Source organism: Copadichromis virginalis, linkage group LG11 (genome assembly GCF_057382275.1).
Source record: "Copadichromis virginalis isolate Kocher_CV1m ecotype Utaka linkage group LG11, C_Virginalis_male_GT1.1, whole genome shotgun sequence".
In the NCBI taxonomy this organism is placed as follows: domain Eukaryota; kingdom Metazoa; phylum Chordata; class Actinopteri; order Cichliformes; family Cichlidae; genus Copadichromis; species Copadichromis virginalis.
Window position 1 is genome coordinate 37,573,390 of NC_140628.1, and position 26,977 is coordinate 37,600,366.

Here is a 26,977-nt window from a genome sequence, read left to right on the forward strand (position 1 = left end):
GTGTGTGTGTGTGTGTGTGTGTGTGTGTGTGTGTGTGTGTGTGTGTGTGTGTTCACCCAGGGATTGACGGAGGATTTACGGACACTAAGGAAGCACTTGGAGGAGAGACGGGCACTCACTACTAGGGCTGGGTATCGTCACTGATTTCTAGAATCGATTCAATTCCGATTCACAAGGTCCCGAATCGATTCGATCCACGATTCGATTTAATTCGATTCGATTCGATTTAAATCTGGGAAATTTTGACAGTCAGAAATATTATAATTCAGATCAGTACATTTACATATTTTTGTATCAATAAAAAGGAAGCTGACACACGCAAGACTTTATCAAAGGTGTAAGCATCACAGCAGATGCCTTTGTGTCAAAGTAGCTGAAGATAAAACACAGAAAAACATGAAGGTGGTTTTCCTGGCCTGGGATTTTATAAAAATATTCTGCAGTACATCAAAAACGAAAGAAAACCATTAATCAACATATGAACATTACCTCTGAAGTTACAGAGGTTTTATTAGAGACACGGTTAAGCGTTTTGCATTTTGAATAATTTTAAAAAGTTTAAATTTGTTCAGTATTGAACAGCAGAAATGAGGTTTTCTTTTCGGAAGAATGTAAAAGGGAAAAAAACAGCGGCCGACAGCGCTGTAAACAACGGTAGACTTGTGCATAACAAGCAAGCGAATAATGAAGAAAGGGAAACTGTTCTTGAAGTACACAGAGAGAGAGAGAGAGGGCGAGAGAGAGACAGAGAGAGAGAGAGACAGAGAGAGAGAGAGGGCGAGAGAGAGACAGAGAGACAGAGAGAGAGAGAGACAGAGAGAGAGAGAGGGCGAGAGAGAGACAGAGAGACAGAGAGAGAGAGAGACAGAGAGAGAGAGAGGGCGAGAGAGAGAGAGACAGAGAGACAGAGAGAGAGAGCTGTGCATCCGGTGGAAGCAAAACAGTAAAAGTCAGAGTGAATTCATGACGATGTTTATGTGGATCTTCTTTTGCTGCTGGTTCGGTCAATATTGTTTGGAAAGAGATCAAACTAACAGCTTTAGAATCAGCGCATAAAGGGCGTGAACACAAAGCGCGGACCCGCCGACAGATCAGAATCAGTGAGCTGTCGGCTTTCAGCCCCGACCGTGTCCGTGCCGTCGGGTGAGAAAGGCGACATCTAAATGATTCTGATCCGCGGGTCGTGCTGTGTGTTTAAGTCTTTGTGCAGAATCCGTGTTCCTGCTCTCATTTACTGTCTTAGCTGTTTGGTGGTTCTTGAAATTTTGTGAGATGTCACCAGAGATTCTGGCATTTCGGGCAAAATAAATTTATATTAAAAAAATCGATTCAGGATTTTAATTAATCGATTTTACGTTAACCAAGCCATAATCGATCTTAATCAATGAATCGATTATAAAAACCCACCCCTACTCACTACCACGCACGGGCTTACACGGAAGGAGGGACGCACTATCACCATTGTTGCACATTTGAGCTGTTGTCACATTGCTGCACTGTAAATAAATGCACTGTCATTATTTCTGAGCTCCGCGCCTGAGTCCACTCTTTAACAACCGTGACAGGTCCGAGGCTTTTGCGGCCTGCTCTTTCCCCGATCTAGTTTTGCTCATATGTCGTACACCGTAGCCTTGAAGATGTGAAAAGTGCCTCAGAGCAGCACACGGGCGTGTTATCGTACTGTTGTTAAAAGTTCGTTAGTTTTGGAGCAATGGAATTATGAAACAAGTTAGTCCATTGAGGAGCCCTGTACAACACGTCTTCACATGGCTACCAGACACGCCCCCCGTCATTTTGTTATTATTCAATTCAGAACTGCCCAGACCAGACACAGTGACGTTTCACCAGAATCCCTTTGATCTCTGGTCTTCTTTATGACATCAGCACACGAAAACCTATAAATAGGGGAGAGGTTCTCACTCTTGTCAGTCTTTCAAAGAGAGTGGAAGAATTCACTAGGCAGGAAACTACTGGAAACTTGCGTTTCTGACACAGTTGACGGTATTTTTAAAAAATCTTTTAGTTGGTACAGAGATTTAGCATCAACTTCAATTTGAAATATGAGTCTGTCAAATCCTGTTGTATGCAACATGAGAGCCGAGAACGAAAAACTTAAACAGCAAATCAAAGAGCTGAAAAATGAGAATAAAACTCTCAAACAACAAAACTCTACCATACGTGACCTTAAAGTCGAGAACGCCGACCTTAAGGAGCAAAAAAGAGAGCTCATAAATGAGAACAAGATTCTCCAAAAAAACATTGAAGTTCTCTTCAAACGAAGTGGGTTCTCTAAAAACAAGAGGAAAAGAGACCTGCAACTAGAGAATGAAACAATTCACATCAGAATTCAAGAGCTGGAATATTTGAATACAGTTCTACAGGATTCACAAAGCTCCAATAGCAAAGAAATTCAGCAACACAAAGAGGTGATGCAGGAAATGCAGGATGAAATCAGAGAGCTGCAAAGCAAAAAGGCAGGCTATGTTATAAAAGTGAAAGGCATGGAAAAGGACAACCAGTCTTTAAGAAAGAAAAATGATGTGATGATAAAACGCATGTGTGAGCTGAAAAGGGACTTTGAAAAGGAAAAAGATGACATGCAACAGGAAATACAGGCTGTTAAAACTGAGCTCCATCAGGCAAACACAGCCTTTAAAGAGTTACAAGAGAGTGAAGAAAGAAAAAGGATCATGAATGAGGAAAACAAAACAACGGACAGTGAACAGCTCAGACAGACCCTGGAACGCCAATGCTTTGCACATGAAATTGACATATTGAGGCGGCATAACGAACTTCTTGAACAGGACCTCCAGGAGCTTTCCAAAAGGAGTGGTGATTCTCAAAAAGAACTGAAACCACACGATGAGGGTGCGAAAGGAGAATCCCAGATCTTCAAAGCCACTGAGAAAGACTCCCAACATGATGTTAACGTGACCAACAGAGAAAAGGAGTTGTTGTGCCATGAATTTGAGGAAATGAAAAGAGAGCTTGAAGAGGTCAAGAAAAATCAGTATGATTTACAGGAAGCCTTGAAAACAGAAGACATGGCGTTGCAAACCCAAGCTCAGACTCCCAAAGTTTCACAGGAAGAACATAACAATCTGATAAACAACTACGATGTCCAAGTTGACATACTCAAACAACAAAATAAGGCCTTAGAAAATACGGTTAGTGACCTTACCAAAAAGATGTGGAATGGACGGGAAGCGATGAGACAAATGGAAAAGAACTTTCAAGAACAAAGGAAGCTACTCGAAAATCTCCGAGGAGAATTCGAGGAAATTTAGCACAACTACGACTTTGGCCCTCCCTATTAAACCTGGTTAACGCAGGTTCAATAGGGCTATAACTTAGACAATGGAAGTTCATTTGATTTAATTGGCCCAAAATGAGTGACTGCACCCAGACACTCAGTAGCAAAAAAATTACAGAGATTCAAGAGAGAAAACTGTTTCTGCATAGACTCCTATAGTACTGCAAGTCGTGTCATCGCTTGGTGTCCTGCATAGAGTGCAGGTTTAAGGTATCTACGTATCTTTCAGAATTAGAAGCTATGCTGCGTCAGGGGTTATAACAGCTGTGCCCCCCCCCCAACCGGTCGAGGCAGATGGCCGCCCCTCACTGAGCCTGGTTCTGCCGAAAGTTTCTTCCTGTTAAAAGGGAGTTTTTCTTTCCCACCGTCACCAAGTCTAAGGAGCTTGGAGAAAAGCGCCTGGACTTCTTTAACTTAAAGAAGTCCAGGCGCTTTTCTTTCCAAGCTCCTTAGACTACTATGGCCTTGATGACTGATAACCTTCACAGACACTGTCATCAAGGGTTTGCTCACAGGGGATCATCTGATTGTTGGGGGGTTTTCTCTCTTATATTGTATGGTCTTTACCTTACAATATAAACAGCCGAGAAGCGGCTATTTTTGCCATCCGGTGCTTTAGAAATACATCTTAGCTGAACTGAACTCCATAACATCTGGACCGAAATGCCTACACACAACGGTAGGCATTTCAATCAAGAGCTCTGTCCAAAACGTTCAATGACAAGCATCAGCACCAGGATTGTTTTTTAGCTCACCAACAGTTCATGTTCCCTACCCATTTTTTATTGTAACTGCAACTTTGTAAGACTGGGTTGGGAGATGTTCTTGTGGTGAGCTTTTATTTACATAATTGGTTTCTTTAATAGTGAAATAAAATAAATTTGTATAACTGGAAACAGCGTTCTCCTGTGTGATTATCACATTGTATTCTTTAAACCATATAACAGAATATATAATATATATAATTTACTCATAGTAATATTAATATCTAATGTGATTGAGTTTCCTTATCTCTACTTATGTGCTGATGTGTTCACTGAGGCCATTGTATGGTCCATTTTGGCTGCATTTCCATGTTTTAAACATGAAATTTGCTTATTTAAAGGGTGTCTCATGTATCTCTTATGCAGAAATATGTGTTGCCTAGCTGGACAAATGTAGCACAGGTCTACTATTATTGGTCACGTGTGTTTTCCCCCCCAGCCATCATGTTCTGTTTGTGCTTAGTTATGTCCATGTCTTATCTCCTGTCCCCTTTTCCCTCTGTATGTATTCACAGTGTACGTGTTCCTCGTCGGTTCGTCATGCTAAGTCTGCGTGTCTTATTGTATCACTCCAAATCTCACTGACTTTAACTAATAATAACTGTTTGCTGAGTGTTATGTCTAAAAGGTATTGCACAATCGCCTCTAGTAGAGGATCAGGTTTGTTTTCCACTGATAATGGATTTTAACATGACTGACCAATGATTGTGGAGCACGTCAATGTAGGATCTTATAAATACAACGAGCAAACTTAAATGTTTTAAAATGTTCAAAAAATTAATGTATTATATTTCTGAAGTATGACGGAAGGAAAAAGTTACATTTTTTTCATATTTTAAAAAAAAATCCATGGGTTTAATGGGTCCATCATCACTATATTGAGGGCCTTGTATAATAGCCCAACTGAAAAAGTAAAGATTAACGGTGAACTTTCAGATGCTTTCAAGCTTGAAAGGTCCACAAGACAAGGATGCCCACTGAGTCCACTCTTATTTGCTATTTTTATAGAGCCATTGGCTGAAAGGATTAGGCAGAATGGTAACATAAAAGGGATTAATATCACTGGAAGTGAGCAGAAATTGGCCTTGTTTGCAGATGACATTTTGGTTTACTTATCAAAACCTACCGAATCACTTATGGAGCTCATGTCAGTGTTAAAGGAGTATGGGCTATACTCGGGATATAAATTGAATATACAAAAAACACAAGTTCTTAGTAGCTTTTATAGCCCTCCCCAGAATCTGCTCAACAAATACAAACTAAGCTGGGACAAAAGAACTATCAAATATCTGGGCATAAACTTATCAATGGATATAACTAGCTTGGAAGAAATCAACTACCCCCTACTTAAAAAAGATATCATGCTAAATATTAGCAGATGGTCTATCTAAGCATTTCTTCTAGAGTGGACATCATAAAAATGAATATGCTCCCAAAGATATTAAACTTATTCCAGTCTGTTTCTATAGAAAACCCTGATAGATACTTTGTAGAGTGGGATAGGACCCTCTCAAGATTTATATGGGCGGGTAAAAAGCCAAGAGTTAAGTTCAAAAAACTTCAGCTTCCCAAAGATAAAGGAGGATTAGGCATCCCTTGCCTACAGGATTACTACAGGGCAACACAAATAAGAAATCTGGTGGGCTGGTGTAAACCCAGATACTGTTCAACAGAGAGACGAATCTGGCATTGATATCTGACATCACAACAGAGAGACGAATCTGGCATTGATATCTGACATCACAACAGAGAGACGAATCTGGCATTGATATCTGACATCACAACAGAGAGACGAATCTGGCATTGATATCTGACATCACAACAGAGAGACGAATCTGGCATTTATATCTGACATCACAACAGAGAGACGAATGTGGCATTAATATCTGACATCACAACAGAGAGACAAATCTGGCATTGATATCTGACATCACAACAGAGAGACGAATCTGGCATTGATATCTGACATCACAACAGAGAGACAAATCTGGCATTAATATCTGACATCACAACAGAGAGACGAATCTGGCATTAATATCTGACATCACAACAGAGAGACGAATCTGGCATTAATATCTGACATCACAACAGAGAGACGAATCTGGCATTAATATCTGACATCACAACAGAGAGACGAATCTGGCATTGATATCTGACATCACAACAGAGAGACGAATCTGGCATTGATATCTGACATCACAACAGAGAGACGAATCTGGCATTAATATCTGACATCACAACAGAGAGACGAATCTGGCATTGATATCTGACATCACAACAGAGAGACGAATCTGGCATTGATATCTGACATCACAACAGAGAGACGAATCTGGCATTAATATCTGACATCACAACAGAGAGACGAATCTGGCATTAATATCTGACATCACAACAGAGAGACGAATCTGGCATTGACATTTGATATCACAACAGAGAGACTGGATGTCAATGTCAGAAAGATGACTGTGATGTCAGAACCCTCTAAATCTTGTAATTTATAGATGGTAAATGGCCTGTATTTGCATAGCGCTTTACTAGTCCCTAAGGACCCCAAAGCACTTTACACATCCAGTCATCCACCCATTCACACACTGGTGATGGCAGCTACATTGTAGCCACAGCCACCCTGGGGCGCACTGACAGAGATATTTAATTCCAAATGATTTGACTGCATCATTGCGTCTTTGAGTTATGACCCAAACTCTCTATCAACTTTGTGAATAAATTCACGTCCCCCTGTGACCTGATAATTACACCACAGTTCAGATGGCATGAATGAGTCATGAGGTCACACCAACAGTGACAACATCAGCAGTGACATCACTAAAGTTGCCAGGTGAGTCCATAAATAGAACCCGTGACGTGGAGCAGGTACCGCCGTTTTGGACAATGCCACGACGCAGGTATAGACGCAGACATGCGAGGTCTTCTCGCCCCGTTCGCAGACACAAGAGACCCCACAAGGCCTCGGGTGTCCGCAGACGTGGGAGAAGATACCGTCGCAGACATTAGACAATCTCAATAAACATGTAGGATGAACATCAAAACTTTGGTCCAATCAAGTTTTTTTTAGATAACATATGTTGTTGTTGTTCTGTGTGTGTTTGTTATCAATGTTGTGGAAAAAAGTTAAGCTTAGTAAGCCATCAAGCACTGATCACTCGTAGAAGAGCACCAATAGGAGACAGAACTAATTAGAAGGTGTTATTATTCAGTCTGTACATCGAATAGAAGGCACTAACCACAAGGTGATCTTCAATTCATCTCTGTGTGAATGTGAACGGGGCGAGAAGACCCCCACTAACTGCATGTCCCTAGACTGTGGGAGGAAGCTCGAGAGAACATCCAGACTCCACACAAAGACCCCGGCCTGATGAGGCTAGGGTCCTGAGTTCGATACCCTAAACTGAACGCAGGACAGAGGAAGGGATGGGTGATGTTCATGTGCGCCCAGGTGTATGATGTGGCTCTTTGTCTGTGACTGGTTGGCTGTCCCAGCCCTGGCCCTTCATGTATTTCAGTAATGTCCTTTTCTCCCGTCTCGTTTACATGTTTTTCCCTTGTGACCCATTCCTTCTGTCACGTGTGTTTCCCCCCCAGCCATCATGTTCTGTTTGTGCTTAGTTATGTCCATGTCTTATCTCCTGTCCCCTTTTCCCTCTGTATGTATTCACAGTGTACGTGTTCCTCGTCGGCTCGTCATGCTAAGTCTGCGTGTCTTATTCCGTCATGTGTCATGTATCACTCCAAATCTCACTGACTTTAACTAATAATAACTGTTTGCTGAGTGTTATGTCTAAAAGGTATTGCACAATCGCCTCTAGTAGAGGATCAGGTTTGTTTTCCACTGATAATGGATTTTAACATGACTGACCAATGATTGTGGAGCACGTCAATGTAGGATCTTATAAATACAACGAGCAAACTTAAATGTTTTAAAATGTTCAAAAAATTAATGTATTATATTTCTGAAGTATGACGGAAGGAAAAAGTTAAATTTTTTTCATATTTTAAAAAAAAATCCATGGGTTTAATGGGTCCATCATCACTATATTGAGGGCCTTGTATAATAGCCCAACTGCAAAAGTAAAGATTAACGGTGAACTTTCAGATGCTTTCAAGCTTGAAAGGTCCACAAGACAAGGATGCCCACTGAGTCCACTCTTATTTGCTATTTTTATAGAGCCATTGGCTGAAAGGATTAGGCAGAATGGTAACATAAAAGGGATTAATATCACTGGAAGTGAGCAGAAATTGGCCTTGTTTTTGAAGAGTAATACCAGCCGGCAGGTGTGGCAAGGCATCCAGCACCTAACCAACTATAAGATCAATCTCGGAGCTGCGGACGGTGACCTGGAGCTGGCAGAGGAGCTGAATATCTTCTTTGCCCGCTTTGAGACCAGGGTACCGGAGGTATTGGAGCCACAGCAGCAACACGCCACCCATAGCAGCACCACCCTCACCCTGGAAGAGCACGAGGTGAGGCGCATGCTGCAGGCTGTTAACCCGAGGAAGGCGGCGGGTCCTGATGGTGTGCCAGGTCGAATATTGAGGGATTGTGCAGGACAGCTGGCTGGGATCTTCACCAGGATTTTCAACAAATCCCTCGCACAGGCGACTGTCCCACTCTGCCTGAAGTCCTCCACCATAGTCCCCTTGCCTAAGAAGCCCCACATCACCGGCCTGAATGACTACAGACCGGTGGCACTCACCCCAGTGGTAATGAAATGCTTTGAGAAGCTGGTCCGCAGACACATCACAGCAGCCCTGCCCCGCAGCCTGGATCCACACCAGTTTGCCTACAGAGCAAACCGATCCACGGAAGACGCTGTAGCCACAGCACTCCATGCTGCATTAACTCACCTGGAAGAGCATGGTAGCTATGTGCGGATGCTCTTCGTGGATTACTGCTCAGCTTTTAACACCATCCTTCCACACAAACTGGTGGCCAAGCTACAAGACCTGGGGCTTCCAGACAGCACCTGCATGTGGATCAATAGCTTCCTCTCGGGCCGTAGACAGAGAGTCAGAGTTGGCCATCACACATCCTCAGCCCTGAGTCTCAGCACTGGCTCACCCCAGGGCTGTGTGCTCAGTCCACTGCTCTACTCTCTCTACACACACGACTGCACTCCTCGCCACCACAGCAACATCTTTGTGAAATTTGCAGATGACACCACAGTGGTGGGGCTCATTTCCAAGGGAGACGAGTCTACGTACAGAGACGAGGTGGAGCAGCTGACGTCATGGTGTAAGGCCAATAACCTCCTCCTCAACACTTCAAAAACCAAAGAACTCATAATAGACTTCAGAAGGAAAAAGGCAGAGATCCAACCACTATTCATAAATGGGGACTGTGTAGAAAGGGTGGCAAGCTTCCGCTTCCTGGGAGTCAATATAGAGGAGAACCTTTCCTGGAGTGTGAACACCTCCGAGCTGCTGAAAAAGGCCCAACAGAGACTGTACTTCCTGAGAATTCTCAGGAGGAATAACATCACACAGAGACTGCTGGTGTCCTTCTACAGAGCCACCATTGAGAGTGTTCTAACTTACTGCATATGCATCTGGTACACTAGCTGCACAGGGGCTCAGAGGAAAGCACTCCAAGGGATCATTAACACTGCCCAAAAGATCACTGGCTGCCCTCTCCCCACACTGGAAGTTCTACACAACGCCCACTGTTTTAAAAAGGCCCAAAACATCATAAAAGACACCTCACATCCTGGCCACTCCCTGTTCGAACTGATGCCCTCAGGCAGACGGTACAGGGCAATCAGAGCAAGGACTAATAGACTCAAACACAGCTGTTATCCAACTGCAATAACACATCTGAATACTACAAAAAAATGTCCATCACGCCACTCTTGTGTTAATCTATGCACGGTCTGAAGCATGTGTGTGAGAATGTATGTGAATGTTTTACTGTTATATCTTATTAGTATTTTAAGTATTCTATCTATTTTATTTATTGAATTTTATTGTTTTATTTATATTTTGATATTGCTAGGGATGATGCAATGATCGGGGACCATTCTTCATTTCGTTGTTCTCATGACAATGACAATAAAGTTTCTGATTCTGATTCTGTTTGCAGATGACATTTTGGTTTACTTATCAAAACCTACCGAATCACTTATGGAGCTCATGTCAGTGTTAAAGGAGTATGGGCTATACTCGGGATATAAATTGAATATACAAAAAACACAAGTTCTTAGTAGCTTTTATAGCCCTCCCCAGAATCTGCTCAACAAATACAAACTAAGCTGGGACAAAAGAACTATCAAATATCTGGGCATAAACTTATCAATGGATATAACTAGCTTGGAAGAAATCAACTACCCCCTACTTAAAAAAGATATCATGCTAAATATTAGCAGATGGTCTATCTAAGCATTTCTTCTAGAGTGGACATCATAAAAATGAATATGCTCCCAAAGATATTAAACTTATTCCAGTCTGTTTCTATAGAAAACCCTGATAGATACTTTGTAGAGTGGGATAGGACCCTCTCAAGATTTATATGGGCGGGTAAAAAGCCAAGAGTTAAGTTCAAAACACTTCAGCTTCCCAAAGATAAAGGAGGATTAGGCATCCCTTGCCTACAGGATTACTACAGGGCAACACAAATAAGAAATCTGGTGTGCTGGTGTAAACCCGGATACTGTTCAACAGAGAGACGAATCTGGCATTAATATTTGACATCACAACAGAGAGACGAATCTGGCATTAATATTTGACATCACAACAGAGAGACGAATCTGGCATTAATATTTGACATCACAACTAGGGCTGGGTATCGTCACTGATTTCTAGAATCGATTCAATTCCGATTCACAAGGTCCCGAATCGATTCGATCCACGATTCGATTTAATTCGATTCGATTCGATTTAAATCTGGGAAATTTTGACAGTCAGAAATATTATAATTCAGATCAGTACATTTACATATTTTTGTATCAATAAAAAGGAAGCTGACACACGCAAGACTTTATCAAAGGTGTAAGCATCACAGCAGATGCCTTTGTGTCAAAGTAGCTGAAGATAAAACACAGAAAAACATGAAGGTGGTTTTCCTGGCCTGGGATTTTATAAAAATATTCTGCAGTACATCAAAAACGAAAGAAAACCATTAATCAACATATGAACATTACCTCTGAAGTTACAGAGGTTTTATTAGAGACACGGTTAAGCGTTTTGCATTTTGAATAATTTTAAAAAGTTTAAATTTGTTCAGTATTGAACAGCAGAAATGAGGTTTTCTTTTCGGAAGAATGTAAAAGGGAAAAAAACAGCGGCCGACAGCGCTGTAAACAACGGTAGACTTGTGCATAACAAGCAAGCGAATAATGAAGAAAGGGAAACTGTTCTTGAAGTACACACAGAGAGAGAGAGAGAGGGCGAGAGAGACAGAGAGAGAGAGAGACAGAGAGAGAGAGAGGGCGAGAGAGAGAGACAGAGAGACAGAGAGAGAGAGCTGTGCATCGCGGTGGAAGCAAAACAGTAAAAGTCAGAGTGAATTCATGACGATGTTTATGTGAATCTTCTTTTGCTGCTGGTTCGGTCAATATTGTTTGGAAAGAGATCAAACTAACAGCTTTAGAATCAGCGCATAAAGGGCGTGAACACAAAGCGCGGACCCGCCGACAGATCAGAATCAGTGAGCTGTCGGCTTTCAGCCCCGACCGTGTCCGTGCTGTCGGGTGAGAAAGGCGACATCTAAATGATTCTGATCCGCGGGTCGTGCTGTGTGTTTAAGTCTTTGTGCAGAATCCGTGTTCCTGCTCTCATTTACTGTCTTAGCTGTTTGGTGGTTCTTGAAATTTTGTGAGATGTCACCAGAGATTCTGGCATTTCGGGCAAAATAAATTTATATTAAAAAAATCGATTCAGGATTTTAATTAATCGATTTTACGTTATCCAAGCCATAATCGATCTTAATCAATGAATCGATTATAAAAACCCACCCCTAATCACAACAGAGAGACGAATCTGGCATTGATATCTGACATCACAACAGAGACACGAATCTGGCATTAATATTTGACATCACAACAGAGACACGAATCTTTCATTGATATTTGACATCACAACAGAGAGACGAATCTGGCATTGATATTTGACATCACAACAGAGAGACGAATCTGGCATTGATATCTGACATCACAACAGAGAGACGAATCTGGCATTGATATTTGACATCACAACAGAGAGACGAATCTGGCATTAATATCTGACATCACAACAGAGAGACGAATCTGGCATTGATATTTGACATCACAACAGAGAGACGAATCTGGCATTGATATCTGACATCACAACAGAGAGACGAATCTGGCATTGATATTTGACATCACAACAGAGAGACGAATCTGGCATTGATATCTGACATCACAACAGAGAGACGAATCTGGCATTAATATCTGACATCACAACAGAGAGACGAATCTGGCATTGATATTTGACATCACAACAGAGAGACGAATCTGGCATTGATATCTGACATCACAACAGAGAGACGAATCTGGCATTAATATTTGACATCACAACAGAGAGACGAATCTGGCATTGATATCTGACATCACAACAGAGAGACGAATCTGGCATTGATATCTGACATCACAACAGAGAGACGAATTTGGCATTAATATTTGACATCACAACAGAGAGACGAATCTGGCATTGATATTTGACATCACAACAGAGAGACGAATCTGGCATTGATATTTGACATCACAACAGAGAGACGAATCTGGCATTAATATCTGACATCACAACAGAGAGACGAATTTGGCATTGATATTTGACATCACAACAGAGAGACGAATCTGGCATTGATATCTGACATCACAACAGAGAGACGAATCTGGCATTAATATCTGACATCACAACAGAGAGACGAATCTGGCATTAATATCTGACATCACAACAGAGAGACGAATCTGGCATTGATATTTGACATCACAACAGAGAGACGAATCTGGCATTGATATCTGACATCACAACAGAGAGACGAATCTGGCATTAATATCTGACATCACAACAGAGAGACGAATCTGGCATTAATATCTGACATCACAACAGAGAGACGAATCTGGCATTGATATCTGACATCACAACAGAGAGACGAATCTGGCATTGATATCTGACATCACAACAGAGAGACGAATCTGGCATTGATATTTGACATCACAACAGAGAGACGAATCTGGCATTGATATCTGACATCACAACAGAGAGACGAATTTGGCATTAATATCTGACATCACAACAGAGAGACGAATCTGGCATTGATATCTGACATCACAACAGAGAGACGAATTTGGCATTAATATTTGACATCACAACAGAGAGACGAATTTGGCATTAATATTTGACATCACAACAGAGACACGAATCTTTCATTGATATTTGACATCACAACAGAGAGACGAATCTGGCATTAATATCTGACATCACAACAGAGAGACGAATCTGGCATTGATATCTGACATCACAACAGAGAGACGAATCTGGCATTGATAGTTGACATCACAACAGAGAGACGAATCTGGCATTGATATCTGACATCACAACAGAGAGACGAATCTGGCATTAATATTTGACATCACAACAGAGAGACGAATCTGGCATTGATATCTGACATCACAACAGAGAGACGAATCTGGCATTAATATCTGACATCACAACAGAGAGACGAATCTGGCATTGATATTTGACATTACAACAGAGAGACGAATCTGGCATTAATATCTGACATCACAACAGAGAGACGAATCTGGCATTGATATTTGACATCACAACAGAGAGACGAATCTGGCATTGATATTTGACATCACAACAGAGAGACGAATCTGGCATTGATATTTGACATTACAACAGAGAGACGAATCTGGCATTAATATCTGACATCACAACAGAGAGACGAATCTGGCATTGATATCTGACATCACAACAGAGAGACGAATCTGGCATTGATATTTGACATCACAACAGAGAGACGAATCTGGCATTAATATCTGACATCACAACAGAGAGACGAATCTGGCATTGATATTTGACATCACAACAGAGAGACGAATCTGGCATTGATATTTGACATCACAACAGAGAGACGAATCTGGCATTAATATCTGACATCACAACAGAGAGACGAATCTGGCATTGATATCTGACATCACAACAGAGAGACGAATCTGGCATTAATATCTGACATCACAACAGAGAGACGAATCTGGCATTGATATCTGACATCACAACAGAGAGACGAATCTGGCATTGACATTTGACATCACAACAGAGAGACGAATCTGGCATTGATATTTGACATCACAACAGAGAGACGAATCTGGCATTAATATTTGACATCACAAAAGAGAGACGAATCTGGCATTAATATTTGACATCACAACAGAGAGACGAATTTGGCATTAATATTTGACATCACAACAGAGAGACGAATCTGGCATTAATATCTGACATCACAACAGAGAGACGAATCTGGCATTGATATTTGACATCACAACAGAGAGACGAATCTGGCATTAATATTTGACATCACAACAGAGAGACGAATCTGGCATTGATATCTGACATCACAACAGAGAGACGAATCTGGCATTGATATTTGACATCACAACAGAGAGACGAATCTGGCATTGATATCTGACATCACAACAGAGAGACGAATCTGGCATTGATATCTGACATCACAACAGAGAGACGAATCTGGCATTGATATCTGACATCACAACAGAGAGACGAATCTGGCATTGATATCTGACATCACAACAGAGAGACGAATCTGGCATTGATATCTGACATCACAACAGAGAGACGAATCTGGCATTAATATCTGACATCACAACAGAGACGAATCTGGCATTGATATCTGACATCACAACAGAGAGACGAATCTGGCATTAATATTTGACATCACAACAGAGAGACGAATCTGGCATTAATATTTGACATCACAACAGAGAGATGAATCTGGCATTGATATTTGACATCACAACAGAGAGACGAATCTGGCATTGATATTTGACATCACAACAGAGAGACGAATCTGGCATTAATATTTGACATCACAACAGAGACGAATCTGGCATTGATATCTGACATCACAACAGAGAGATGAATCTGGCATTAATATTTGACATCACAACAGAGAGATGAATCTGGCATTAATATCTGACATCACAACAGAGAGACGAATCTGGCATTGATATTTGACATCACAACAGAGAGACGAATCTGGCATTGATATTTGACATCACAACAGAGAGACTGGATGTCAATGTCAGAAAGATGACTGTGATGTCAGAACCCTCTAAATCTTGTAATTTATAGATGGTAAATGGCCTGTATTTGCATAGCGCTTTACTAGTCCCTAAGGACCCCAAAGCACTTTACACATCCAGTCATCCACCCATTCACACACTGGTGATGGCAGCTACATTGTAGCCACAGCCACCCTGGGGCGCACTGACAGAGATATTTAATTCCAAATGATTTGACTGCATCATTGCGTCTTTGAGTTATGACCCAAACTCTCTATCAACTTTGTGAATAAATTCACGTCCCCCTGTGACCTCATAATTACACCACAGTTCAGATGGCATGAATGAGTCATGAGGTCACACCAACAGTGACAACATCAGCAGTGACATCACTAAAGTTGCCAGGTGAGTCCATAAATAGAACCCGTGACGTGGAGCAGGTACCGCCGTTTTGGACAATGCCACGACGCAGGTATAGACGCAGACATGCGAGGTCTTCTCGCCCCGTTCGCAGACACAAGAGACCCCACAAGGCCTCGGGTGTCCGCAGACGTGGGAGAAGATACCGTCGCAGACATTAGACAATCTCAATAAACATGTAGGATGAACATCAAAACTTTGGTCCAATCAAGTTTTTTTTAGATAACATATGTTGTTGTTGTTCTGTGTGTGTTTGTTATCAATGTTGTGGAAAAAAGTTAAGCTTAGTAAGCCATCAAGCACTGATCACTCGTAGAAGAGCACCAATAGGAGACAGAACTAATTAGAAGGTGTTATTATTCAGTCTGTACATCGAATAGAAGGCACTAACCACAAGGTGATCTTCAATTCATCTCTGTGTGAATGTGAACGGGGCGAGAAGACCCCCACTAACTGCATGTCCCTAGACTGTGGGAGGAAGCTCGAGAGAACATCCAGACTCCACACAAAGACCCCGGCCTGATGAGGCTAGGGTCCTGAGTTCGATACCCTAAACTGAACGCAGGACAGAGGAAGGGATGGGTGATGTTCATGTGCGCCCAGGTGTATGATGTGGCTCTTTGTCTGTGACTGGTTGGCTGTCCCAGCCCTGGCCCTTCATGTATTTCAGTAATGTCCTTTTCTCCCGTCTCGTTTACATGTTTTTCCCTTGTGACCCATTCCTTCTGTCACGTGTGTTTCCCCCCCAGCCATCATGTTCTGTTTGTGCTTAGTTATGTCCATGTCTTATCTCCTCCAGTCTGCAAGTTGCATCCACAGGCAAGATTAATATACCCCTTCAAAGTGTTTTTTTTTCTTTTCTCTTGATATTCATTAAGCACTCTTTAGTTGTGTGTTTCAGCTCTCAGACTGATATTTATGCCCCATGATTAGCACTGTTAATGTGTTTGGTATCCAGGGAGCACATCCAGTGTTGGGGTGCCTGGTTATGATCCTCTCACTTATCCAGCCCATCGGGGCCTTGCTGCGCTGCGGACCACAACATCACCTGTATGTATCCATCTGTGTGTGTTTAATTAATATACTATATCATGCCTATACACATTTAAGAATACTCTGTTCAAATATTATTTAAAAAAAAATTAAAAATGGCCTCACTTTTTTTTTCTCTACAATTATTTAACAAATTTTGAAAACACGATAAACCAAAGGAATGGGGCAGTACATGCTTAATGACTAAATGCACTGCTCACTCGGCAAAGTGAGGTTATAAAGTTATTTGATAACCCTAAGAGTTGTATTCATACTTCAGCCATAAAAGTTTTTAAAATTTCAAACTTTTGCAAAGTGTAGCCTGCATGTGCTTTATCAGAGCACACTTTCACACTGAAACACCAAGTAGGAAACTAATTTGCACATGACTCGTGAAAGTTATTCCTTCCTCTTAGTAATAATGGTACTTTTAATAAATATAGCCTGGTTGTAGCTTTGGAGGCCAGACTCAGTAAATGAAATATTTTTTAAGTGAAATATAGATTTAGTAAAATTGTATGTTCAGTAATGATACTTGTTTTCATAAATTGGATGCAGGAGAAATCTTAGACAAGAACTTCAGAAGCTGATGATTTTATAGTTCTTCTCTTTTCTTTGATAGGAGGTATCTGTTCAACTGGACACATTTTTTAAATGCGGTGGTAATAAAATCTATAGCTGGTAAGCTTGTGTTTTACTTCATTCTACCATCTTGCATATATGCTAACATTTTCAATAGCAGACACACTGTCACCCATGCTGCTCGTCTTAAAATGCCTGCTTCTTTGTGTCACACAGTGGCAGCCATATTTACAGGCCTGGACAGGATTGACAGTGATGATGGGTGGCTATTGAAAGTGATGGGTGGCTTCTTTGCCTGGGAAGTTCTCTTCATCATCATTTTGGAGGTCCATGATTGGGTAGTTAAACACAGAGGTAAGCCTTTTTTTTTGCATTTCAGTGATGAAGGAAAAAATCATCACTACCCATATACACTTTAATGACAAAAACCAATCTAGACCCAACAGTCCATTTGCACGGTGAAGAGCCACCTGATCAGTTCAGCAGCATTTAGCTGACTGAGCGAAGAGTATAACCCCTGTACACCTCAGAATGTGGTTGGATGGGTAAAATAAACAGCACTGTATCACAAGATTTTCTGTGTATAACACAGCAGCATCAAATATTTGTCACGGTACGGCATGGCACACCGTGGAAGGAGTGGGGAAGGAGGACCCAGGCGCGGTGCTCTACGTATAGACAGTGTTTATTTACAGAGGGTGATATCAAACAACAATAAATCCCCGTGTTTCTCCCCAGACTCCCGTGTCGTGTCCTCCAAGTGCTCTCTGCTCCCGTGTCTGCACTCCCGGTGCTCGCTGCTCCTTAAGCCTTCCACGCTCCTCCTGCGGGAAACAATAGCGGCAGCAGTCAGGACACTGAACAATGGCAGGCATACACTACACGACCAAAACCTAAACTGGGTAACTAACGTGGAGTCCCAAGCAATGATCCCGCGTCGGTGGGAGCTCCAAGACTCTCTTAAGTAGCTCCCCCGACGAGGCCTGATCAGCAGCAGGTGTGTGGCTTCGGGTGTGGCCAGTCCCCTTGCAGGGCCACACCCTCCAGGCCTGACGCCGCCTATAAACAAGTGCTCAGCCACCCACACACACATATACACAAGCACAGGGAAGGGGGAGCAACACCAAAATACACAGCAATAATAATAATAATAATAATATAATACATGACTGCTCAGGGATCCTGGGTCGCCCAGTCCCAGGACCCTGACAATATTGGTATTTATGAATTGATGAGTGAAAACGCGTAAGAATGTCTCAATGGTAGTCTGCTGGAACAAAAGCTGTTACACTTTAACTGTGCTGAAGTACAGCGACAAAGGAATCTTTATCTTTCGATTTATTAAATGCATGAAAATACTCTGGGAATACTATACACGAAGGCTCAGCTCATGCACCACCAACCTAATGTTATCAGAGAGAACTTGCATTGAATTGTCTCAACTGAGACTATCCAATTTTGGACACGTGTAGTTTGACAATGCTGTGGCTCAATGTGTGGCTCAGTCACACAAATTATTAAAAAAAAATATGATCACAACCTCTTTGTGTCTACAAAAACTGGTTAATGTTTGGTGATTTTTAAAAAATGTTTTACCCCCCCGTGCCGCACACACTTTCCATGACCAATGGCAACTTGACATGCTAAATGTTTACATAGAGCTTCCAGCACATTGTTATCGTTCTGAAAGTTGTTGTTTTTTTGTTTTTTTTCAATCACCACAACTACTCAACTCGACTCAATTTTATTTAAATTGATTTCAAATTGTTCTTCTTCTGTTAAAGCTTAAAACTAATATCATAACTCAACCTGTATAAATAAAATGATTAAAAACATAGCTGACTGCTTTAGTTCACTTCAGTTAATGTGCCCTGCAATATTTCACTGTTCTTTGCTCTGGGTTTCAGATGATACTGCTGATCAAATGGAATCAGCATTGGTAAGCTGAAAGAAATATAAAAGCAAGCAATCACTGATTGCCACAAGATGGAGTATTTCTAATATAATTTTACTTTTTTTGTCAGGTCAAAGGTGACAGTTGCCTGATCGCTGTGTACCTTCTGGGAAACCTTTGCTTTTTGGTGGCACTTCTGGTTGGAATTGGAGAAAAATGAGCAGCAGCAGAATCTTCCAGAGTGTTTCCCTGTAGTTTTGTTGAATTTTATCATCAATTTTAACATACTTGATGAGAGACTGCACTGGAAATTCAGACCCACTGATGCATCAGTTGGCGAATCCTGGAAAGTTTCTCAGTAATGTCTTTAAAAAATATTACTTATGTTTTTTTTTCTCTTTTGCTTTTAGTTGATAATTAAGGTGTACTTTCAATCAGCATTCAATTTCACTGGGCCAAGCATTACTGTCGTGTGTGTGTGTGTGTGTGTGTGTATAATATGTCTCACAGTTGCAAAGAAAGAAGTAGTTTCAGTCGCCTTTAGCCTCCACTCTGGCTGCCAGGTAAACCAGTTTCATTTTACAAGCTGGTTACATTTTTTAAGCCAAACAGCAATTTTGTATTAAAAAGTACTTTTAACAATTTTTCCTTTTACATTTTTAAATCAGGTCAACTCGACCCACATCATAATGGGAGGGTTAAAGCCCTTTTCACACATTAACATCTGTTAATATGACAGCATCTATGTATGAATCTGCACCTTTGTCACTTTCATTTGAAAAAAAAAAACTGTCATTGATTCAGCTCCTGAACTTCCCATTTAATGTACATTTTTTTCATATATTTCTAATAATCTTGCTGTCAATAACAACTGACAATAAGACAACAAATTTTTAACTTCATTAAATTGAAAATTATGTATGTCAGTGTAGTAGTGTTAAATGCTTACCAGGTTCAGATGCAAATGAAGAAACTCCACTCAGGCAAGTCTGCTGGACCAGATGGAGTGAGTCCCCTCAAGGCCTGTGCCCCCCAGCTTTGTGGAGTCTTCCATAAACTGTTCATGCTGAGTCTGAAGAGGGTCCCAGTGCTGTGGAAGACATCAAGCCTCGTCCCTGTACCAAAGACGCCACGTCCCAGTGGCCCCCAGGATTACAGGCCTGTGACACTGACCTCCCACATCATGAAGACCCTGGAAAGGCTCATCCTGGACCAGATCTCACCCATTGTCAGACCACATCAGGATCCCATTCAATTTGCTTACCAGCCCCGTCTCACAGGACGCCATCATCTATCTGCTCAATCGTGTCTACATCCACCCGGACCAGCCGGCGAGCACTGTGAGGTTCATGTTTTTTTTACTTTTCCAGTGCTTGGTGATAAGCTAACAGCGATGCAGGGGGATGCTTCTCTAGTGTCCTGGATTGTTGATTACCTGACAGGAAGACCACAATATGTGCGTCTTCCACATTGTGTGTCTGACAAGGTAATCAGCAACACAGGAGCACCATAAGGGACCATCCTCTCCCCCTTCCTCTTCACCCTCTACACCACAGACTTCAGCCGCTGCACAGAGACCTGCATCTTCAGAAGTTTTGATGTAAATTTGTAAGTTTTGATGTAAGTAAATTTGCGGTCAATTTAGACTCAATTCAAAATCTCCTACTTGGGACGAACACTAAATGTAAATAGCTGACTTTCTAAATAAACCTATCCATCTTTGCAAGGTCAATTTTTGCTTTCACTAAATTCCAAATGTTTAGCCATAATTAGCTTAGCTGTCCTACTCTTGTTACTGCTCTTTCCTACTGCTGTTACAATCAAATGAACATCTCTGCAAAGATAAATTAGCTGAGACCTTAGGTTGATGGTAGTTACTAGCAAACACAGAAACGTACATACACTATATAGTACAGTTCTATGATACATCACCAAATAGAACAATTTGTGGCAATGCAGACAAGCAGAGAAACAGTTTAATTAGTTGAATTTGTTCACTTGATCGGAGGTGTGTTTCCTGCAGATATACAACATCGGATCTCAATGATTTTAAATGAGTAAAAGCCCTTGTGCGTTTAACCGGATTATTTATACCTTTAACATTCCAGCTTATAAAACGAAGAGCAGATGACTTTGCGAGCTTGCCATTCAGGTACCAAAATGCAGGTGCAGAAAAAATATGTCCCAACCTCTGGAATAATAAATCTTTCGTGCTTGAATCGATACGGTCCAATATCGTCTTTTCAGAGCTAGCAATAGCTCTCATAATCTCACTCATGTCATGGGGTGGTGCCTCCGGTCTGTCCTCAGCATGGTCCTGTCAGGATCTGACGGCGCCCTGACCGGTCGACCTGCCAGTGTGTGTATATCTGTGTGCGTGTGTGTTGCATCTTCAAAAAATAAAAATACAATAACTGAGCCTTACACCGGAGTATCGTTGCACTGGTTTACTGAACCTTACTTTCAGGGCATGTACAGAACATGAGCATCCATTTTCTACTGCCTCCTACAGGACACACACTTCTTCCACTTCCTTACACATTAATGTAACACAGAACTAATACTGCCTCTCCTGGCATTACCATTGTAACAACACATTCATTCTGTTTCTTTCAGAAGATTAACAGGAACTTAGGATGTAGGTATCTATGAATAATAACTATTATGTATACTCATATATTTATATAACCACTTATATCTTGCGATACCACAGTGTGAAAATGTCTCTCCTATCGCCCTGTCTTCCCCTCCGGCTCCGCTGTGATGTGCTAGGAGGTAACCTAGCAACAGGCTACCTCCGACCCGGAAGTGCTGTCGCCCGGAGCTGCCGCACCTGCAGTCAATCCACCAGCTGCTGCCAATCAACTAGTAGCAGGGCTACTTAATGGTGTGGCTGAGCGACAGACAGCGCTGGAGTATTGCACTAAGCCTGGTAGTGTTTTTGAGTCGCTAACGTTATTGAAGTGCTGTCTGATCTTCGTACTCATTCTGCTGTCGTGTGTGTGTGTTCACCCAGGGATTGACGGAGGATTTACGGACACTAAGGAAGCACTTGGAGGAGAGACGGGCACTCACTACCACGCACGGGCTTACACGGAAGGAGGGACGCACTATCACCATTGTTGCACATTTGAGCTGTTGTCACATTGCTGCACTGTAAATAAATGCACTGTCATTATTTCTGAGCTCCGCGCCTGAGTCCACTCTTTAACAACCGTGACAGGTCCGAGGCTTTTGCGGCCTGCTCTTTCCCCGATCTAGTTTTGCTCATATGTCGTACACCGTAGCCTTGAAGATGTAAAAAGTGCCTCAGAGCAGCACACGGGCGTGTTATCGTACTGTTGTTAAAAGTTCGTTAGTTTTGGAGCAATGGAATTATGAAACAAGTTAGTCCATTGAGGAGCCCTGTACAACACGTCTTCACATGGCTACCAGACACGCCCCCCGTCATTTTGTTATTATTCAATTCAGAACTGCCCAGACCAGACACAGTGACGTTTCACCAGAATCCCTTTGATCTCTGGTCTTCTTTATGACATCAGCACACGAAAACCTATAAATAGGGGAGAGGTTCTCACTCTTGTCAGTCTTTCAAAGAGAGTGGAAGAATTCACTAGGCAGGAAACTACTGGAAACTTGCGTTTCTGACACAGTTGACGGTATTTTTAAAAAATCTTTTAGTTGGTACAGAGATTTAGCATCAACTTCAATTTGAAATATGAGTCTGTCAAATCCTGTTGTATGCAACATGAGAGCCGAGAACGAAAAACTTAAACAGCAAATCAAAGAGCTGAAAAATGAGAATAAAACTCTCAAACAACAAAACTCTACCATACGTGACCTTAAAGTCGAGAACGCCGACCTTAAGGAGCAAAAAAGAGAGCTCATAAATGAGAACAAGATTCTCCAAAAAAACATTGAAGTTCTCTTCAAACGAAGTGGGTTCTCTAAAAACAAGAGGAAAAGAGACCTGCAACTAGAGAATGAAACAATTCACTTCAAAATTCAAGAGCTGGAATATTGGAACCAAATTCTAAAGGATTTAAACAGCTCCAAAACCAAAGAGATCCAGCAACAGAAAGAGGTGATGCAGGAAATGGAGGCAGAAATCAGAGAGTTGCAAAGCAGCAAGACAGGCTTGGTTATAAAAGTGGGAGACATGGAAAAGGACAACCAGTCTTTAAGAGAGGAAAATGATGTGACGGTAAAACGCATGTGTGAGCTGAAAAGGGACTTTGAAAAGGAAAAAGATGACATGCAACAGGAAATACAGGCTGTTAAAACTGAGCTCCATCAGGCAAACACAGCCTTTAAAGAGTTACAAGAGAGTGAAGAAAGAAAAAGGATCATGAATGAGGAAAACAAAACAACGGACAGTGAACAGCTCAGACAGACCCTGGAACGCCAATGCTTTGCACATGAAATTGACATATTGAGGCGGCATAACGAACTTCTTGAACAGGACCTCCAGGAGCTTTCCAAAAGGAGTGGTGATTCTCAAAAAGAACTGAAACCACACGATGAGGGTGTGAAAGGAGAATCACGGATCTCCAAAGCCACTGAGAAAGACTCCCAACATGATTTTGAAGTGACCAACAGAGAAAAGGAGTTGTTGTGCCATGAATTTGAGGAAATGAAAAGAGAGCTTGAAGAGGTCAAGAAAAATCTGTATGATTCACAGGAAGCCTTGAAAACAGAAGACATGGCGTTGCAAACCCAAGCTCAGACTCCCAAAGTTTCACAGGAAGAACATAACAATCTGATAAACAACTACGATGTCCAAGTTGACATACTCAAACAACAAAATAAGGCCTTGGAAAATACGGTTAGTGACCTTACCAAAAAGATGTGGAATGGACGGGAAGCGATGAGACAAATGGAAAAGAACTTTCAAGAACAAAGGAAGCTACTCGAAAATCTCCGAGGAGAATTCGAGGAAATTTAGCACAACTACGACTTTGGCCCTCCCTATTAAACCTGGTTAACGCAGGTTCAATAGGGCTATAACTTAGACAATGGAAGTTCATTTGATTTAATTGGCCCAAAATGAGTGACTGCACCCAGACACTCAGTAGCAAAAAAATTACAGAGATTCAAGAGAGAAAACTGTTTCTGCATAGACTCCTATAGTACTGCAAGTCGTGTCATCGCTTGGTGTCCTGCATAGAGTGCAGGTTTAAGGTATCTACGTATCTTTCAGAATTAGAAGCTATGCTGCGTCAGGGGTTATAACAGCTGTGCCCCCCCCCCAACCGGTCGAGGCAGATGGCCGCCCCTCACTGAGCCTGGTTCTGCCGAAAGTTTCTTCCTGTTAAAAGGGAGTTTTTCTTTCCCACCGTCACCAAGTCTAAGGAGCTTGGAGAAAAGCGCCTGGACTTCTTTAACTTAAAGAAGTCCAGGCGCTTTTCTTTCCAAGCTCCTTAGACTACTATGGCCTTGATGACTGATAACCTTCACAGACACTGTCATCAAGGGTTTGCTCACAGGGGATCATCTGATTGTTGGGGGGTTTTCTCTCTTATATTGTATGGTCTTTACCTTACAATATAAACAGCCGAGAAGCGGCTATTTTTGCCATCCGGTGCTTTAGAAATACATCTTAGCTGAACTGAACTCCATAACATCTGGACCGAAATGCCTACACACAACGGTAGGCATTTCAATCAAGAGCTCTGTCCAAAACGTTCAATGACAAGCATCAGCACCAGGATTGTTTTTTAGCTCACCAACAGTTCATGTTCCCTACCCATTTTTTATTGTAACTGCAACTTTGTAAGACTGGGTTGGGAGATGTTCTTGTGGTGAGCTTTTATTTACATAATTGGTTTCTTTAATAGTGAAATAAAATAAATTTGTATAACTGGAAACAGCGTTCTCCTGTGTGATTATCACATTGTATTCTTTAAACCATATAACAGAATATATAATATATATAATTTACTCATAGTAATATTAATATCTAATGTGATTGAGTTTCCTTATCTCTACTTATGTGCTGATGTGTTCACTGAGGCCATTGTATGGTCCATTTTGGCTGCATTTCCATGTTTTAAACATGAAATTTGCTTATTTAAAGGGTGTCTCATGTATCTCTTATGCAGAAATATGTGTTGCCTAGCTGGACAAATGTAGCACAGGTCTACTATTATTGGTCACGTGTGTTTTCCCCCCCAGCCATCATGTTCTGTTTGTGCTTAGTTATGTCCATGTCTTATCTCCTGTCCCCTTTTCCCTCTGTATGTATTCACAGTGTACGTGTTCCTCGTCGGTTCGTCATGCTAAGTCTGCGTGTCTTATTGTATCACTCCAAATCTCACTGACTTTAACTAATAATAACTGTTTGCTGAGTGTTATGTCTAAAAGGTATTGCACAATCGCCTCTAGTAGAGGATCAGGTTTGTTTTCCACTGATAATGGATTTTAACATGACTGACCAATGATTGTGGAGCACGTCAATGTAGGATCTTATAAATACAACGAGCAAACTTAAATGTTTTAAAATGTTCAAAAAATTAATGTATTATATTTCTGAAGTATGACGGAAGGAAAAAGTTAAATTTTTTTCATATTTTAAAAAAAAATCCATGGGTTTAATGGGTCCATCATCACTATATTGAGGGCCTTGTATAATAGCCCAACTGCAAAAGTAAAGATTAACGGTGAACTTTCAGATGCTTTCAAGCTTGAAAGGTCCACAAGACAAGGATGCCCACTGAGTCCACTCTTATTTGCTATTTTTATAGAGCCATTGGCTGAAAGGATTAGGCAGAATGGTAACATAAAAGGGATTAATATCACTGGAAGTGAGCAGAAATTGGCCTTGTTTGCAGATGACATTTTGGTTTACTTATCAAAACCTACCGAATCACTTATGGAGCTCATGTCAGTGTTAAAGGAGTATGGGCTATACTCGGGATATAAATTGAATATACAAAAAACACAAGTTCTTAGTAGCTTTTATAGCCCTCCCCAGAATCTGCTCAACAAATACAAACTAAGCTGGGACAAAAGAACTATCAAATATCTGGGCATAAACTTATCAATGGATATAACTAGCTTGGAAGAAATCAACTACCCCCTACTTAAAAAAGATATCATGCTAAATATTAGCAGATGGTCTATCTAAGCATTTCTTCTAGAGTGGACATCATAAAAATGAATATGCTCCCAAAGATATTAAACTTATTCCAGTCTGTTTCTATAGAAAACCCTGATAGATACTTTGTAGAGTGGGATAGGACCCTCTCAAGATTTATATGGGCGGGTAAAAAGCCAAGAGTTAAGTTCAAAACACTTCAGCTTCCCAAAGATAAAGGAGGATTAGGCATCCCTTGCCTACAGGATTACTACAGGGCAACACAAATAAGAAATCTGGTGGGCTGGTGTAAACCCGGATACTGTTCAACAGAGAGACGAATCTGGCATTAATATCTGACATCACAACAGAGAGACAAATCTGGCATTAATATCTGACATCACAACAGAGAGACGAATCTGGCATTGATATCTGACATCACAACAGAGAGACGAATCTGGCATTAATATCTGACATCACAACAGAGAGACGAATCTGGCATTGATATCTGACATCACAACAGAGAGACGAATCTGGCATTGATATCTGACATCACAACAGAGAGATGAATCTGGCATTAATATCTGACATCACAACAGAGAGACGAATCTGGCATTA

General features: G+C 41.3%; 3 protein-coding genes across 3 annotated transcripts; all 3 read left to right on the forward strand.

The window, feature by feature from the left end:
* Nucleotides 1–1,669: 1,669 nt before the first annotated feature.
* Nucleotides 1,670–4,216, forward strand: LOC146699388 (uncharacterized). Its single transcript, XM_085472299.1, has one exon. It carries the CDS (start codon nucleotides 2,061–2,063, stop codon nucleotides 3,285–3,287), a length of 1,227 nt encoding a protein of 408 aa, XP_085328425.1. The 5' UTR covers nucleotides 1,670–2,060; the 3' UTR covers nucleotides 3,288–4,216.
* Nucleotides 4,217–16,035: 11,819 nt separating this feature from the next.
* LOC146699389 (ferric reductase 1-like) lies at nucleotides 16,036–22,469 on the forward strand. The gene is made up of 6 exons (XM_085472300.1): nucleotides 16,036–16,826; nucleotides 17,431–17,489; nucleotides 17,607–17,744; nucleotides 19,298–19,329; nucleotides 19,415–22,216; nucleotides 22,301–22,469. Exons 1-5 carry the CDS (start codon nucleotides 16,702–16,704, stop codon nucleotides 19,502–19,504), a joined length of 444 nt encoding a protein of 147 aa, XP_085328426.1. The 5' UTR covers nucleotides 16,036–16,701; the 3' UTR covers nucleotides 19,505–22,216; nucleotides 22,301–22,469.
* A 90-nt stretch (nucleotides 22,470–22,559) lies between these two features.
* Nucleotides 22,560–25,158, forward strand: LOC146699390 (uncharacterized). The gene has a single exon (XM_085472298.1). It carries the CDS (start codon nucleotides 23,003–23,005, stop codon nucleotides 24,227–24,229), a length of 1,227 nt encoding a protein of 408 aa, XP_085328424.1. The 5' UTR covers nucleotides 22,560–23,002; the 3' UTR covers nucleotides 24,230–25,158.
* Nucleotides 25,159–26,977: the final 1,819 nt, after the last annotated feature.

Coding starts and splice junctions, on each gene's coding strand:
- LOC146699388 (XM_085472299.1), top strand. CDS start 2,061: ATGAGTCTGTCAAATCCTGTTGTATGCAACATGAGAGCCGAGAACGAA.
- LOC146699390 (XM_085472298.1), top strand. CDS start 23,003: ATGAGTCTGTCAAATCCTGTTGTATGCAACATGAGAGCCGAGAACGAA.
- LOC146699389 (XM_085472300.1), top strand. CDS start 16,702: ATGATTAGCACTGTTAATGTGTTTGGTATCCAGGGAGCACATCCAGTG. Junction 17,745..19,297: donor TTGGGTAGTTAAACACAGAG/GTAAGCCTTTTT, acceptor TCTGGGTTTCAG/ATGATACTGCTGATCAAATG. Junction 19,330..19,414: donor ATCAAATGGAATCAGCATTG/GTAAGCTGAAAG, acceptor TTTTTTTGTCAG/GTCAAAGGTGACAGTTGCCT.